Here is a 19,028-nt window from a genome sequence, read left to right as displayed (position 1 = left end):
TTTTGATAGAAGGTGCAAAAGCCAGCAGTACTGTGTGGTACCATCTAAGGGGTTTATATTTTATTTATTAAACAGATGTTAAACAGCACAGCTGAGACCTTGCTAGCCAAACACATATACACAGGTCAGGCATCAGGTCTGTGTGTTATTCATTGTTGGCCTTCCAGTCTTCCAAGCCACATCTAAAGATTTTCTCCAGAAATGTAATTATTTTTTTAACCAAAGGTTGCTATTCTCATCCAATCACATGGCCAGGAGCAAAAAGCACAAGTGGCCATGGAGACAAATAATATGTATTTCTCAGAAGAGTACAGCAGGGAAATGAAACTCCAGAATGAAAATTCCCCACAGATGTAACCTGGCTAAATGTTCCTGGAGTTGGACAGTAGGTGTCCCCACTTCCCATGCACAGTGGAACACACCATGAAAAACTGCAGTTAGGACGTATGGGCAGAACTATCTGCAAAATCTCAGCAGCAACTATTCAGCTTTTTCAACTATTTCCTTTACTTTGCAAGTAACTGCAATTTCAAAAGTACGCTCTCATATGGGTATAGAACACAAAATCTTACGATACTTGCTTTACATGTATGGCTTACAAGAACCAACAATGCTATGAAATCCTCAGGGTACTTTCGCATAAGATGTCTGGTGTGACCTTCAAAAGTATATAGTTTGAAAATGCTGTATTATTAATAGACTGTCATAACTGCCTAGCTAGGCACTGGGCAACTCTATATGGTGGTTCTCAGCATCTCCTGAAACAGAACATTTCCATCAGGAATTCTCCTCAACTGCAAAACAGAGAGTTCCAACACCCTAGCTTTGGAAGTCTAATATAATTGGTAATATTAGGAAACCAGCAGCCACATCATCAGTGCCCATGTTCCCAGAAACAAGTACAGCTCGATCAATAACATTTCCCAGAAACAAGTACCGCTCAATCAATAAACATTTTCTGCATAATATCACAGTTTTTTGTTGTTTGGTTTAGTTTTCGTTTTTGAAGACAACATTATGAACTTAATTTGCAGAATTACAGATTTAGTCATTTCAGATAGTCAAACACTTCCATATTGCTGAAAAACCTCCAAACAAGACAGAGATTATGTAGCTGGCGAAAAAAAAGAAAAAAAAAAGTATCATTATGTATTAATTAATAACATAATGTTTAAAAAAGATGGAGTTACAACAGACTACAGGCGAAGGGCGAGAGGAGAATGTGTTGTAATAGAGTAAGTAAAGGTCAGCACCTGGATTTTGCCAGTCCCAGAATCTGGTCACCATTTCAAGAACAGGAAAAAAAAAGATTTCTGGATTAACAGTGAGTCTTTAAGGTAATTTCTTTAGGGAGTTGGAGCTGATAAGTGAAGTTCAACTCTTTTTGGCAACTAGTTATGCTGAAGTTGGAGAGTCCATTAGTTAGCTGTATCTGGCCAGATGCAAATCAGCTCCTGCTGGACTGACTTAATTTGCTATACATTATGACAAACAGTTTGCTCTATTCCATGGGTTCATTTTGCTTGCTCTACTTTGTGTACATCAGAGTTACAGCTGCTAAATCAGCTAGCTGATATCCAATGAAGAAAACCCATGTTGACGTACAGCCCATTAAAAATCATTAAGGTTTTGGATGCATGTTTGCAACTCTGTACAAAAATTATGTTCGAGAAAGATTAAACACAGGCAGAACACAGGAAGGTCAACTCTTGTTTTATATAAATCAATGTGAAATCCAGACTCTGCCAGAATTACGCAAAAAGGAAAGAAGCCCAGGGGAAAGGCCACCATATGCTTTTTCAAGAAAATAAAAGATCAGTACTTTTTCATTATATCACAAATCCATTAAAAAAACTCAAAACCTCATTTTTGAATCCATCATGCAAAAAGCTCCGGTATAAACTAGAAGCTGTTAAAAATTCAGTACTCTCACATTTTACTTAAGGACATGGAAGAAGCTTTACATATTACCACAGATACTCATCTTCCTTGCTCCAAATTTTACTAGCCGCTCAAGTGGGAAACAGACTCACCCCCTTGAAACCTTAATATAAAGATGTCTTCGTCATTGGCTGACAAAACTAGAAGGATGATAACACTGTTTTCACCTGAACTGGATACTTTTATGAATGTTTCTTTCTCCCTGCTAAAGAGATGTGTAAGCTTACCAGTAATTCGGTTTTCAATTTCCCCTTGCATCTGGAGGGAGTCCACATAAATGGTTCTGTTTCCAATGATTCGTGCACACGCAATTCCCCTATATGGCTGACAGAACCCATCTTCATGGTAATCTTCTCTGCAAAAGACATGTTAGGATTTCATATGCAGATGTGTCTCTGCTGCCAATGGATTTTTACAAAACATATTCTTATAAAGTGAAAAAACTCAAAATACTGTAAACCTAAAATTGTCCTATTTCCAAGGTGCAGCTTTTTCCTCCAATTCTCTCTTACCTTGGAAGTCTTAATGAGGGACCCTATATACAAGTCATTACAGAAAGAAGAAAACAAAACCCAACATTAATTTAAAAATAATTAACTAATAACGGAATTTGACAGATGAATCTCTTAAAAAGCCTTTAGACTGAGACAGCAACAGAGATCTAGTTAAATGTCCCCATGCATTTTTGGCGTCCAGCCATACTCCATAAAATTAGGCAGTTTGTTCTCTTCTCCCACTTCTCTCTCCCGCTCTTCATTTCCTGTAGTGGATAGCAGAAGAGATCTTGCCAAGCTTGAATTAAAACACGGAATGTGAGTAATCAAGGCTATAACCTCTTTTCCTCTTCTCTCTAGTGAAAGTCAGTGCCAAATTTCTCTTTCAACATGTATTTCAATACAGTTTTCAATTCAATGAAGCTTTGGGCCTTTCACTCCCTTACATCAACATAAATATTTTGGCACAAAAGCCCTAGCCTAAAGGCTCAGTGGTTCAACACTTCATCCCCAAAGCCCCTGTAAATAATACAGAGCCAATCTGCAGATCGTAACTGTCAGAGCACTGAAAAGGGACTTCAGAGTGAGAGCACTCTCAGAGTAAATATGTCACATGTTTCCTCCAGCATGGCATTACCCCTGTGCTAGGATTCACTAACCCAATGGATTCACATCATGCCATATACTGCATGATGGACCAAAACCAGATTTTTAAAAAATCCAAAAAAAAATGTGTCTCTAGAGTAGGGCATCTTAAAACTTAATTAGCTTTTGTAACTAAATGGTTTAATAGTCTGAGATACCTCTCCAATACCAGCAACATTTGAAGTATTATTTCAATGCTCCTCTGCACTTTATTATCCTTGGATATTAACACCTGTTTTGGTCATGTGTGTTCCCCATTCCCTTACAAACACCTCTACCCTTTCTTCAGATACCACACGAGCAGGACAAAACTGTCAGTGACTATGTGTAAAATTTCATAATTTTAGCTGTGAGATATCAGCATGAAAACCCTCTGTCTGACAACAGCTAGCCAACGTTACTTGTGCCTACTGTGGCCCCTCACACTGATACCTTGCTCTGTCATAGGAATCTTCTAATTTCTCCTCTGCTGTGTCTCTCTGATAAAGCCCACCTCTTCAGGAAAATGTTACCAATATTTCTTACTCTTTGGCCATGGAAAATTGGACAGGACTTTCTTTTACTTTCTTTTACTTTTTAGGTAGCCCAAAGGTGGAATCAGCAATCACCACTTGAGCTGCACCTCTTCTTTGCCTCCCAAAAAGACAATGACTTAAAAGGACTCTCGAGAAGTCGTGCATACAAAGCATATCATGCAGCTGTTATCCAGATATGGCCTTTATTTCCTATCACACTATTACTGTTAAACATTCATAAAGCAACATTTTGTCTACAAACTCTGAAACAAGTTCTACTTCCTCAAAGATACGGAAGTTTTTGATTAGGGTGGATGAAGTAAAGGAGGAGTCATAGGATCAACTACTCCCTGCAGTGACATTCCTTCATTCTTACAACAAAACCTGTAATTTTGCAACAATTGCATCATGCCTGAAGGGACAAAAATATCAAAGCATTTTGTCTGTGCCTGTTTTATGATCCTTGACCACCTCAGTAGGAAGTCAGCAATTCCCAAAAGGAGCTGAATGAATATGAAACCTCTATTTGACCTCTTTCTAAAGCGTAAATTCATACCCCTAACCTGCAGAACAAAGTCTGCAATGTATCTTACTGAAACTGTATCTCACACTTCAGGTCTCAGTTCAGGATTCTCTTGCCAGTACCAAAGGAAAAAAAAAAGTGCACTCCAAACAGCATGGGTTTGGTGACAAAAGCAGTGTGATCTCTTACTTAGCTCAGTTTATTTATTTCTGTCAAGAACTTTTAAACACGGCTTAGATACTATAAATACACACATATGCTCCCCTCTCCCATGTTATAGTCAACTGCTGATTATACTAAATTAGATATGACCATTACGGTGGACACACGCAAAAGTAAGCAGTAACCTGATGTCAGTTAACTCTGACAGAAGCGTGGCTGTTATTCTACATGCATCTTTGTCAGGTCAGGAAACTCAGTGAATGCTGCTTGACTAGTAGTGGTATTGAGAGAAGAAAATTACATTAGTCTTCTTAGGAAAAAAATCTGATTTCAGCCACTGAAGTGGCAGCAGTAAGAGCCTCCTGATAGATTACTCTGTCCTTCAGCTATATGTACCCTTGGGACGTGGTAAAAAATCTGCAACAAAAAGCAACCTGGGTAGAGTCTGATAGAACAACATCGGAGTAGTATAGTGCTCAGTTCAAACAGGAGCCCTTGGAACCATGTGTGGCTTTGAATCATGCTCCAAACAACACGCCAGCAATTTAGTTGCTGATCAGAGCAATAATTAAAAGCTGCTGAAAACAGAAGAAATACTGACTCTTCAATTTCCTGCTGCTTGAGCTATAACGTATGCTCTGACCAAGAACCCTGGTGAAAGAGAAAACTGACTCCACAAAAGGAACCCAAAAGAGTTCAATTTGTTTCACTTGCAGAAATCTTGCAAGCTATCCACCACAGGTACTTTTTTACCTTTGTTCTTTATTTTGTGCATGTTTCAAGACAGCATTAACTTCTCTCTCCAGTGATTTTCTTCCATTTTTTTAGTATGAATTTTTTTTTTAAACAAAACAGAGTCAGGCACATGCCAAGTGTTGGTCTTATTTGCACCTTTGCTGGAAGGCTGAATAAAAGTGCACCTGGAAACTGAACTTTCTCAGCACTCAGTTAGAGTGCTTACCAAGGTAAGGTATTCTCTTCCTGAGTGAACTCTCCACCCAACTACTCATCATATGTTGGACCAGAGTTTGGATTTAAAAAATAAAATTGTAAAGAATATGACTAAACAGACCTTCTATTCATAAAACCCCAATTTCTATTCTTCAGGTTCAGTGTTACCAGTTTTCCAGACCCACAAGGTGATCTTCTGCCAGAACAATTCAGTTAAGAACTAGGGTTTCTAATCAAAAGCAAAAGTAGAAGAACCTACTACCTCAGTAACACATAAATAAAACCAAAATATTGATACTATTTTTATGTACAACGTGGAATTTGTACGAGGTCTGGAAACATCTTGACAAACCAAGCACTGATAAGCATTTACAAGTTCTTTATCACACAGGCACTGCAACACCTCATAAAATACAGCCTGCCTTCAGGTTTGTGGGCAGAACTCCATATGAAATAACCAAGCAAACAGTGTAGAAGAAAGATACAGATTCAATCATTCAGTGCTACTCCTCCCATTGCTAAAAATCGTAACTTCCAGGAACATCTGGGTCTAAAAAGGAAGAACTGGATGAGCCAGGTATATCTGAAGAGGAATAAAACCTAGCATAATGAATAGAAAACCCTCTAGATGGAGGTCATGCAACTCTTCCATAAGATAGCTATCTGCTCTAGAAATACATAAAGGGGTTTCTAGATGTCCTGGAAAAAAACATAGTGGACATTACTACCCCCACCCTCTCATTCAGCATTACTTTAATTTCACATATGACACACAAAGGACACCAAACAAAATACTACAGAAGGAAACACACTGGCAACAAAGACGCTTTTCTTCACGGAAAATTTGAAATGCAGAAAGAATACATCTGCGCACAATATCTCTGTAACACCACCTATTGTTCGCGACTGTCACAGCTGAACAGACCAGAGGGCATATGAAACAAAAAAAGTCACAGTAAAAAAAAAAAAAAAGGCAACCATGGAAACTCCGTTTAATATTAAAATCACCTTCTGAAGCACCCAAATTTGATGAGTGTTTTCAGTATGTATTTAGTGCCATGAAAGCACAGTAAATGCAGGCCTTCTGGTTTTCCTTAGAAATAGAGAAAACACATGAAGCACTATTTTTAGCAAGGATTCACAAAGGGAATTATGAAAGCAGAACTGAGAGGTACCAGATATTAATTTGCTTATGAGTCACCTTTATTCTGATTGCATACAAGTTTTACTTACAAAGACAGCAGAAACTTCTAAGTTAAAACTATTTTCCTGAAAACAGAAGAGACAAAACACCATGAACCAGCCATAGAAAGCAACTCAGAAGTTCTCAAGAAAACTCAGAAAGAGTAAGTTTTTCAATTTAATACATTGAAAAAAAATCTCATTTAATAACACCCTACCAACCTACCCTAGCAGTTACATGGACAGACATATTCTCAGCCTACACTTCACCAAAGTAAACAACATAGCCACTTCACAGATTATAATAGGATATTCCACAGGTTAGCTTTCAAAAAGTAGTAGAAACTTTGTTACAGAAGTTTCCCACAAAGCAAACTAAATGCAATTAAAATTTCCTACAAACCTTCCCACAACAAATAAACCTGAAGCTTTGACCCTCTTCCATGTTGCCCAGGAATTAAGCAGCTTTTAATCAAGAGCTGTTAAATACTGAAACCTTCCACTAATGTTCCATTATAAACAGAATGGCAAAGCAAGGACAAATGCACAGAAAACCACAGACTGTGATAGATGAAGGAAAAGACAAATTATATATGTCAGCCTATTTGCTATTCTTAGAGAAATACAACATTTGGTATACAGTTGCTCATCTTGTCGGGATGTCTCAGGATTTCTGATAGTTATAACTTGATAACTAATGTCAGAAGCTGTGTAAAGAGAATGATCATGACAGACAGCAAGATCAGAGGGAAACGGATAGGCATCATATTTCAGATTATGAGTTTACTTAACCCAGTGTGTGGCTACTTCATAAATATAAATCACAGAAATTACATGACCTGCAATACTAAAAAGAATAAAGGAATAAAGGGTCTATGTTTAATCGAAAAGAGGCAAATCTCTCTGACTTGGAAGGGCATTATAAAGGGCTGCAGTAAAAAAATAAGGTATTTCTGAGTTCGTATATGTGTGTGTATATATATATGTGTGTGTGTGTGTGGGTGGGTGGGTGGGTGTATGTATATGTATATATACACAGACACACACTCTCTTATATGGTTTGTTTATACTGAACCTCAAAATCAGGACATCTTATAATGCTGAACTACAGTCTTTGTAATTCATTACCCTTACTCTTGATGTGCATCATATCATATCATATCATAGTGCTGGGAAGCAAAGCCTATTCACAAGAGGATCACTTTTCAATGGTTGAAATGGTTAAAATCCCCAAATACTCCCTATCCCAACAGGCCACATGAGATTTGAGAGAAAAGAAACATACTATCCTTGTCAAATTCCGTATCACATCTCTAACATTTGCCTCCTTTCAAAAACAGTGAATATACATTAATTTTACCATATAAAAATACTTGGTACCTTCTAGCCAGGTTTGTATATTTGCCTTTGAGAAAATATCAAATTTAGCACTCAATTTCTTGTTTCACCATGAAGAAAAATTTTTCAAGAAATGCTGTCTTTTAAACAACAGGCTTTAAAATTGCTCATTCTTATAGGTCTCCCATTTTCACAGATCATCAACCATCATTTTCACAGATCATCAATGGAAGTTTTACTACTGACATTCAAGGCAAAAGAATTGGGGTGTAAATATTTGATGGAGAAAAAGAACATGCTTTTTTAGAAAGTATGGTTTGAACTATTACTGTCCATTGAAGGACTGGGCTAATGCCAGATTCTTCTGACATCACCCATAACACAGGGCAGAAATTCAGTAACACACACAAATAGGTTTTTGGTCCTAGTGTACTTTCGAAAACCCAGGTGTACAGGAAAACCTCAAAAAAAAACCCCAAAGACATGAACCATAAAACACCCAAAACTCCACACATGCACATTTGCACCCTTCCTGCTGAAGCCAAGAAACTAATTGGTGGCAGGGACAACTTGACCACTGCATTGGGCCCTTGCCTGAATGGAGGCTACCCTGCACCCACATCATGGGAGAAGGGGACAGGCTTCCTGCCCTACCTGTATCCATTCTCTAAACGAACAGTTTCATCCTCTGACCAAAGGTTTCTGCAAATAAGCCACCTTTCCGGCACTTAAAATCATTGTTTGCATATCTTCACCTGCGTCTAAAGACCAGTGCTCCTGGGATATCAGGAAACCTGAAATACTGATGTACTCAACTCCTCAAAGGGAGACTCAGAATATTAAATACTTAGAATACAGTAAAACTTTTCCTTTGCACTAAAGGAATTTAAGAAATACTATCAGAAAAGAAGGGGAGCCTAGTGTTAAAAATAAAAAACTAACAGGCAGGGGATTTGTACAGTCATAGTTCAGTTGAAGTTAATGGGCCTATGACAATTTACACTCACAATGGATATGGCCCGTGACTTCTGCTACCAGATGCCTACTGAATGTAACAACAGACACAAAAAGAAAGATTCCCTTTTCATTTACATGAACAAATATTTTCTACTTTTTATCTGAAAAGTAGTACATCACAGAATCCCTTAAAGAATTTACTGAAAGTTTCTATTACTGAACAGAACAATTGTGTTGCATTTGATTTGGATATTTATCTACTAATTACTAAAAATACAGTGTGAACTGAAATTCCATATTCAATGCCTAAAATCAGTAAAAAATAACAGCTGATCTTTATTCCACTGGTTCTATTAGATTATGGATTTGTTCATATTAATCATAGGACGCGAGAGAGCATTTTAAGCCAGCTTATAGATAAAGCAACTGATTGAAATGCCATCAGTAAAAACACAGCTACAAATGAAACCATTGTTTGTGACAAACTAAAGAGAAGATGTTTGTCAACGACCAACTTGTAAACTTTAAAACAACCTGATATGTAGGCTACTGAAAATATTGCCAAAATGGACTATAAAATCAGTATTTCTAAATACAAAATTCAGGTTACAAAGTCTGTCTCTAAAACACAGTCCAAATAATGTTTTCAACATATATTCTAATGTTACTGTGGAAGGAGGAGTCTTTTGCCGCTAAATATTTAAAATTCATTTAAAGAGAGAATGTCAATAGGGTTTAATCATAGGCCTTCACTGACTCATGACCCAAACTGGTCTCCTCAGTAGGCACTGCCTTAAGTGGGTGACAGCACTCTTAGCTGAGCTGTGTCCTTGACAAAAGATACTACAATCAATTATTTAAGTGGATAAAACCAAAGGGAAATGGTGTTGCCTTCCTTGCTTTCACACACTCATCTGCTATTTTTTCTATAACATGAAAACCAGCCCTTACAGGCAAACAAATACAAGAGAAAGAAACACATGAAACGGTGGCAGGGTCATTAGATAACTCTGCATGCTGCTATGGCTTCTTGGTATCATATCTACAGGTATTTATTATTGCTTTGCATCTTTAGAAAAGTTTCAGTGTACCAAAAAATGTTGTAGATCCTAAGAACACCATATACAGAAGTATAGACACAGCTGGCAGGGTTGCTTTTACTACAATAACCTGGGTAAAACAGTCAAGGAAGCTAAACTAAACAAGGACATCAATGTTCTGAATTTCTGTAAGAAACAAAGGATTGCCCCAAGCTGTATAACCAGCCATAATCCTCTTAATTAACACATGTAACTTCAAACAGATGATCTAATATTCTGCCAACAACATTCTACCTTCTGCCTACAAACTCTCTCTTTCAGTTAACTCAAAGGACATTTTTGTAAATTCTTCCTCTGCTTTCATAGGTGTTAGCACATTGGGATGAAATCTTGAAATCACATGAGTCAGCTGGCAATCCAGGGAAGGCTGCAGATCTGTTTTGCTGAGTGCCAGGTACTTTTAACAGACACATTTCTGTTACAACCACAGTTAGTAAAAATTTGAAAAGAAAAACCTTCAGAAAACTAATTTCAACACATGGGAACACGAACCTAGCCATGCAGCATTCCACCTTCCCACTTACCAAAGAAGCCATTATGAGCCTTCTTCCCCACCCCTTTTTTTTTTCAAGGCATGTTATCCCCTTCAATGTGTTATGACTGTCTAATAAATTGTCTTTCTCTGACATCTCCAAGAAAAGTGAGCAAGGCCAACAGACACTGTCTGAAGAGCCTCTAACAAGCAGCTCCCTCTTCCCTCTGTTGACAGAGGAAAGCAAAATTCTTAGCTGTTGTCCATTCTCTTCCTGCCATGCCACCCTAAGTGAGCAAGTACACAGAGGTAAACTCCAAAAAGGTCTTAGAAAAGCCCACCAGCTGAAAATATCCTAACTACTGCTGTATCAGGCAGCAAAAAAAGCAGCAGGGCTATCCTGGGCAGCTCAGAGAGGGTCCCAGCAATGGGGTTGCTCACACCTTGGGGTCAGTGCAGGGGACCAGGCAGCTCCACCTGGGTGGCTGGGCTTCAGCAACAGAGGGATGTGGCAGGGCACAGCTACCAGGGCAGATGGGAAAGCCAATGAAGGAGCAGGAGAAAAGAACTTTGATGGCTGTGGGGATGAGAGAGTGGGGGAAGGCATATCTGACTACAGCAAGGAGACTGGCCTGGGAGTTGGGATCCCTTCTCACGCTGCGAATGGGTGAGAGAAGGGCAGTCCACCTCCCACCAGGCTACTCTGACCTTGTCTGGTGTGATCCTCTGATCTTCTCCCCACTCTCTAAATGGTGCCAGGGATAAGCTCAATATGGTAATTTTTTTCTGTTACAAAATCCTTTACATTTTCAGGTAGACCTTAATGCATTGTGATTTACCTACAGAAGCAGATTTTATGCACAAACAGGAATTTTTTACTATAGTTCAGTTGATTTAAACCTCCTGACAGAACTATCTATCTATCTATCTATCTATCTATCTATCTATCTATCTATCTATCTATCTACATATATATATACACACACCACGAAGACAGGTAGGAAGTAGAAAGTCTTCAGAGAAAAGACTGTGCAAGCATGACTGAAAATTCCAAGTTATAAAAAGCCAAAGAGGAGGGAAGGTTAAAAGAAGGACAAAGGAATAATTTAAAACATAAAAATTAAATCCTATGGAAATGTCTTAAAGCTTTTCACTTTGGTTGGTTTTGTCTTTTCATTTTTTTTTAAATTTTGAATGATGAGGAATATAAGCTTTCCACAAAATACTTCCTGCCTTTTTATAAGAGGTTAAAAAGTTAGAACATTTTTTTTGAAGAGAAAAAAAGTCAAAAGTCATTATTAAATGTTTTAAGAGTCCATGCCATTAAAAATGCAATCATTTCTGGAAGAATATGAGCACATGAAAAAGTAAAAATAACTGTGCTGTCATAATTTTTTTCTTCTTTCTTCTTTTTTTTTTTTAAAAAGAACAAAGATGGCTTTTCTATCTGTTACCACAGAGATTATATATCTGATGGCAGAGAGCTTTGTAAAACAGCTAGAAATGATCACAGCATCAGCTATAAATTATGTAGAAGTGTGCATCTTCAAAGTCTTTTGCAGAACACTTTCATTCAAACTACAGAAACATCAAGTATTTAAGAACATATAATGCTGAAGTGTTAGTTTTCCAGTCTTAAGGAAAAATTGACATATTCTATCTACTTGAAAAAGTTGACATCTTTTAAATTATGTCTTTAGAAACATCTAAATGACAATATGAAATATTAGTTTCTCTGCTACTTTTTATGGATGCAATATGAAATAATTCTAGGCAATGCTACAGTAAGTTAGAGTTTGTGAATACTTCCCAATATTACAAACAATTATCATACCTTCCCTTTGAGAAGATCTGAGGCTTATTTGAGATTAAATTTTCCACAGTCCAAAGATAATTTTTGCCTTTTTAATTTTGGTTACTTTTAGGGAAATTGTTAGATGTTTCAAAAAATAAGGCCAGGGACTTTTAAAATATTTTATTTCTCTTTAGAAAAAAATAAATTAAAACCCCAACACAACCACTACTAGTAGAAGGAACAGCCACTTGGTTGTGATGGTGTCACATTGTCTCGCTATTGAGCAGACACATAAGACATGGAACAGACCTTTGTTTCTTCCCATGAAACATTGCCTGATTTGTCCAGCCTTTATGTAATTTCTACCTAAATGCGCTCATCAGTCCAGTCCACATGTACACCTGCAAAACACTGTGTCTACAAGCTTTGCACCCATGTGTGACATAAGAAAACTGCTTGGCACCCATGGTTATCACCTTAAGTTAACTGAGGCACTGGCGTGAGGAGTTTGCGTTGGGCCCCGGAGGACAGGGACTGTGGAAGTGGGATGAAGAGTCAGGGCAGGGATGCATACCATGGCTACCACCAGGGGAGCACACGTCTCCCTCAAATCTAGTGCAAAACCTAACAATTTTTGTGTCTCACCATTTCTGTCTGTCAATGGGTGAGTAAGGATGTGTCTCCTCTTCTGGGTTGGTCTGTACTGGAGACAGCAGTCTATTACTAGTGTTATCCACTTGTCATCTGGCTCCAGCAGCCAAGGTCTGGCTAGCATGGCTAAGGAATACAGAATTAATCAAATAATTCTGGTGTTCTTCTGTGTCATAATTTCACATAATAGGTTTGTTAATTTTTTCCAAATTAGGAAAATCAGCTTTTTCTCCACAGGAAATTCTATGACAGTTTCAAGCAAGGCCTCTAGAGTTCTCAAAAATTAAAAATAAACAGGCACACATCTGCTTCAGCCACTGGAATAGGCTGGAAATAAACAAACTTTGGCTCTGTAGCTTGCCTTTTCTGGAGCTGGGGTAAGAGTACTCTGAATCACCCAAAAATGCTGGGAGGCTCGGGTGCTCATCCAGCCTTGATGTAATCCCAAAGGTAACTTCCCCCTTGCATTTCTTCCTTTGGACTTAAAATTACTAACTGAATGTTTATCAGACTGTCTTTTAAACAGTCTCTCTCCTCTTTTTCCTTTTTTTTTTCTGTGTATAAACAATTAATCCTGTCACATTTTTCCATTTAAATCTTTCTGCATTATAATAGCTGATGCTGGCTGCGTTGTTCCACAGGCAAAACAGCTTATATTCTGAAGTCAGAATTAATTTATTTTCAGATGCCACACACATGATGCTAAGCAAACACCATTAGCTTGATACTCTGTGAGTAGCAATTGTGCCAACACCACAGCTCTGTGAATTAATGTAATTTGGTTTAACATTAATAAACTGTTCCCAAATCAAAACATGTGGCAAACTCAATTAGGAGAACAAATGCTTCTCCAAGTTTAGTATTTCAGCATTTAGTTCTTAATGATTAAAAACTGAGGTCCTATATATACTGATATACCTGTCAGTCTGAACCAGAGTATATAAAGGTATACTGATCGCTCACAGCACATTCTTGATTGAATGTCTGAATCCTGAAAACTACTGATTTTGTGTTACACTTTCACTTTTCTTTCTATTCCTCAACCCAAAAAAAAAAAATGCAGCTAAACTTCATTATACACTGAGGTTGTCTTTTCTACATTAATTACCAAGTGCAGTGTAAAAATGCTACTTTGCAGCTATCTACAAATGAGTATCACCACAGCAGCTCCAACTGGAAAAGTGACTAAAGCTTTAGCTCTGTAACATGGCACATCTACAAGCACACCTTAGCTCTAAGATTCAAATTCCTGCATAATTTAGCAGATATTTGAGCTGAGAGTATGTCTTTATGTAATGCAGCATTTTACAGCTGGACTCAATGAACTTAAAGGTCTTCTCCTACTTAAATGAGTCTACGGCTGGGAAGCAGCCCCGCAAAAGGGATCTGGGGGTGCTGGTCAGCAGCAGCTCAGGGTGAGCCAGCAGTGTGTGCCCGGGCAGCCAGGAGGGCAAACCCCATCCCGGGGTGCAGCAGACACGGCATCACCAGCTGTGACTGGGATCATCCTGCTGGATTCAGCCCTGGTGTGGCCTCACCCTGAGTCCTGTGTGCAGTGCTGGGCCCCAGAGTCTGAGAAGCGTGGGAAGGCCCTGGAATGGTCCAGAGGAGGACAACAGAGCTGGTGGAAGGGGGAAGCAAGGTACCTGAAGAATGGCTCAGGATTTTGGATTTGGCTGCTTTTGGAGAGATGGAGGCTGACAGGTGACCTCATTGCTCTCTATGGCTCCCTGAGAAGGGGAGGAAGGGGAAGTGCTGGTCTCTTCTCCCTGGGTTTCAGGCACAGTGCCCATGAGAATGGCTCAAAGCCGCATCAGTGGAGGTTCTGAATGGACACCAGGAAACATTTCCTTACCAAGAGGATGGTCAAACTTAAACAGACTCCCTAAAGAGGTGGTCAATGCCCTGTGCCTGTCAGTGCCTGCAAAGGAGGCATTTGAACAATGGTCTTAATAATAGGCTTTAACGTTTGTCAGTGGATTGATCAGGAAGATGGAATAAAAGATCTCTGTAGGTACCAGCCAACTGGAGCTACTGTCTTTTATTGTGCTGTATTGCACTGTATTATACTTTATTGTATTATATTTTATTCTGTTCTTTTCTAGTCTGTGTTTACTTCTCTACTAGTTAAGATTAAGCTTTTTAAGGAGTATGAGAAACTGCTGACGACACATCCTTCTTGCAGCCCTACTTTTAGAGTAGTAATACCTCAAATACTTCAGACTTTAGACTTAACAAAGCAATATCAATTTAAAATTATAGATTTTCTTAATGAATTTTCTTTTGTCTTCTCAAAAAACAATTCCCTCCATCACTGCTATTTAGTTTTGAATAGAGTTGTTCAAATATTATTGGTTCATACCATCTGTTTGACTTTCCCTCAAGTACACAAGATTAGCTGCATCTAGGTTTTTTGGCTCTTTCAAACTGAAATAGAGAACAAAATAATACAAAAGTAGGGAAAAATCTAACCATAAAGCCATAAAAATTGAAAGGATGATTTATGGTGTCGTGTTCCAGCATTATCTCATTTCATTAAATTACCTACTTTTCAATAGAATAGTGTTCCTTTATCTTAGTGCCTAACTACAAATTCAGCCTTTCCTTGTATGCACTTAGAGGCTATTCAGCATCCTAAGGAACTCTAATTAAACTCAATGTGGCATCAAATGCCTACAGGAAGTCTCTGGGACATATAACTGTCCTTTTGTAAGACATACAATAAATACTTTGAAAGCCATTTAAGCTACTGAACAAATGAAAGTAGGGGAAGGATAGAGGGAAGAAGTAAAATCTAAACACACTAAAGATTGCTGGTTATATCAGAGATGTCCAACAGCTGCAGTACCTACTTGCCAAAACCCCAAGGGCCATTTCTACTTTGAATATCAATTTACATATATCCTTAAAGGGAATAACAACTTTGCTTGCAACTTCTTTGGTAGTTTAATACAAACTGTTTTTCTGAGCTGCTAAAACCGAAGCACCTGCTGCTGATCTGGAATTTGCTGGAACAGGGTGTGTTGGGGTCATACATTTACAAAGAGCTGTAAACTGGCTCTTAGCCATGTATTGCATAGTTTATGAGTCACACCTTACAGCTTGCCTGATATGACAGCCTAGGTTTTTTTGGCTATCAAAAACCCAGCCACTATTCTGCAGAGTAGGAAGCAGGTTCTCCAAATACAAAGAATTCTCACACACAGAAAACATCAACTTCCTTAAATATTCACATACAAGCTAAAGGTGTAAATTTTTTAAAAAGAACCCTTAGGAAAGAACGTGTTTGTGTTGTTTGGTGTAGTGCATGCTTGTAGCCCTACATATAATGAATTACATTCCGTATAATGCTTGAGCCAACCCATTTAAAAGCATCTTGACAATACTGCTAATAACAAGTGGGCAAGTGCTTCTGACATTTAACTCTAAGTTAGCTTAACTGTAAGAAATGTAACTAAATACTACTTCTTCCTAAGGTATTTAGAAACTTGCCCAAATACAGATCAAGTCCTGTAGGATTGCTTTTTTGTCTTCGACACCAGTGTCTGTCTGTAAAGCAGTGCATCTGCACTATACTTTAATTCACTCAAGGCCATTTGATTTATACAATAGAAAAAAGAAGGTAAAACTTCAGTGAAGATTTATTTTTAATCACCATATGCATATGCTTGGCTTCCTTTGTTTTTGGGGGGGTCTGAGCAACATGGGTTAGTAAGAATAACAGATTGAAGCAAACTATTATAATTTTTTCTGCCTATATATTCCCTGTAAACATCTTTTTTCAGTTGTTCCTTTCCTCTAACAGAAAGGAAGAACCTACCACTCATAACAGTTTCACCAGACAAAAAGTCACAGGAACACAGACATTTGTGTCTACTCCAAGACGGTATGTATATTAGTTTAAATACACATCTGGCTTTTAAAATTCATTAACTTTGTAAGCACACTGAATTTCTACTTCTATCACTAAATAATATAAATGCATTAGATTGTTCATCATTTATTTACTTGTGACTAGAAAGCATTTAAGTGGAAGATTCAAGCTGAAGAAGCAATGCCATGTGGGAAGAAGCTGTGATTTGGTGTGGTGCAAAACAACCCAAAACAGTATTTCCACTGCTCTTTAACTCTGCCTTGAATTACACATGTTCTGGAGTTTAAAAATAAGGAGAGGGAAAGTATTTTTTGAAATGCATGAGTAACATTAAGATTTAAAAAATGGGTTTTATTACAAGATAGACTGTCAGCTTCCTCTGAGTACACCCTACATCTCCAGGCAGAATAGAGTATAAATTTTAGTTACACGTTAATTTGTGATGTCATAAACTTCTGAGCATTTCTAGGCTGTATCCAACATAACTAGAGGAAAAACAGAAAAAATGCACTCTAAAATAGATAAGAGAGAAAAAATTTAGTGTAACCTTGGTTTTAGTTCGGTCCTTCCTCCAAATTTCCTGTCTTGGCCTGAAGGACTGTCAAAGGGCATTTAAAATGATGAAGTCAAAAGCAGATCTGAGATTGTGGATCAAAATCCCCTGAAAGGAGCCCCAAACCCACAGGAGAGTGAAATATGGCCTCCCCCTCAGCCTTGAGAGAAAAAAAGGAAACTGACACACAGGGGCTAGGAGGGAATTGCAGCATGTTTCAGCCAGATCCCCAAATTGGATTGTCAGGGAGTCAGGAAATCTGCCAAGACAAACACATGCTGTTTAATGTAGACCAGCCCAAGATAATCTGTGCCTCAGTTCCTCACTCATAAAACAGGATAACATTCCAAGTTTTATGAGGAGAAGAACGTACCCAAACACTTTGAAATAATCTGATCCCATAGCAGAAGAAGGCAAAAAATTCCCAAGATTCACTATCTCCATTTGATGTACAAAACATGGAGAGATAAAGGTTAAACAACTTGCTGCAATCACACACAGAGACAGGAGTACAGTCAGAAATTAAATCCAGACCTCTGAAATTACAGTCCTGTGTTTTAATCACAATTTTTTTTTCCTTGATTAAAACAGGAAATGAAAACACAAGTATGAGCTTATTCTGTAACTTCAACATATTACCACAAGCATCTTAAAAAAACATACATAGTTCAAATATGGTTGTCTCAGCCACATGAATATTTTGATGAAACAAAAGGCGTACATGTCATTCTGGAGGAAGCACATCATCAAACACCTGGTCCTTATGGGCCTGAATAAACACTGTTAACTTCTAAGTTGAAACAACCTTGTACTGTTTAAAAAAAAACCATCTGTTTATGTGAATTTTAAGATAATCTTGTATAATTTCCAAGATTAACAATATTATCTGTGGCTAAACTACATTGAGACCAAAGAAATTTGCCACACCACCTAAGGAAAGGAAGAAGATACAAGTGGTGCTGTTATTTGACTGTAACGGAAGCATTTTTTCTTCTTAGTGTGATGTTAGGTATCTTTGGTTTGCCAAAGAGCTTTGGCAAACCTATTTCCCAAAACTATTTCCCCCCCAACTACTGTCTTTTACCTGGAAGACCCCAGTCAGGGGCAGGTAAGTGGCCTGAAGGTAAAGTGCTTTGATAATCCACTGCTTTCTACCTTCTTTCCAAAGATTTTATATTCTCTTTTCTGTCTTGTAATTACATGAAGATTCATCACATGATGAAAATTAGTTTGTTCCCATCATAAAGATATACGAGTGCCCCTCACATCACGCAGGAATTTCCCTTTGAGGCCACAGAAAAGGTGTGCTTTGGGATATGTAGATCATGGAGAATAAATTGCTCAGGAACCAAACCTCCACACTAGAGTTTTAACACAGCCATGTTACTGGTTTTATACATTCTGTTTTCCACTGTTTGAAAGAACTGTTTTTTCCCTAACTACAGTTGCTTCATCAATTTTCATCAATGGACCAAATCTTAAAAGAATTACTGTTGTAAAACTACTTAAAAATCAGACACAAGAACATGTAAATTTATTCTGAATAATTAATACCTCAAAAATTCCTCCACAAAGTAATGACTGTTTTTATTTGGTGGCAGTGTTTCTTCTCACCTATTTTTCCTAAGCATTCAGCATGCAGGCATCAAAGGTTGCAAACCCATAACTGATGAGTCAGAGTTCAATAAAACAGGAACTTCTCAAAGTTTCTTGAAAAACCCAGTTCTTCTGCACAGGGCTCAGCTCCTGGCATCCTAAGCAGATTCCAGAAAGGTCACACTGGAAAAAGTGCAGCAGTGACAACAGAGATGTTTCCCATATACTTGGCAGGGGCTGAGTTTAGGGGCATTTCTTTCTGCCTGCATTCTGTGTGCC

At 38.0% G+C, this 19,028-nt stretch overlaps 1 protein-coding gene across 6 annotated transcripts in view; it reads right to left on the bottom strand.

Moving 5' to 3' along the window:
• The window catches only part of ROR2 (receptor tyrosine kinase like orphan receptor 2), a 152,560-nt gene that overhangs the window by 18,998 nt on the left and 114,534 nt on the right, over positions 1-19,028 (bottom strand). For all 6 annotated transcript variants that reach the window (XR_005255164.1, XM_038123507.1, XM_038123502.1 and 3 more), the window contains exon 5: positions 2,169-2,296. Coding sequence is in view for 5 of the 6 variants with exons in the window: in XM_038123507.1 (XP_037979435.1) it covers positions 2,169-2,296 (128 nt within the window). In the remaining variant the exon portion in view is untranslated. The remainder of the gene's footprint in view (positions 1-2,168; positions 2,297-19,028) is intronic.

The sequence above is a fragment of the Motacilla alba genome, chromosome Z (assembly GCF_015832195.1).
Source record: "Motacilla alba alba isolate MOTALB_02 chromosome Z, Motacilla_alba_V1.0_pri, whole genome shotgun sequence".
NCBI lineage: Eukaryota > Metazoa > Chordata > Aves > Passeriformes > Motacillidae > Motacilla > Motacilla alba.
Note: the sequence above shows the minus strand (reverse complement) of the source record. Positions and strands in the feature narration are given on the sequence as shown.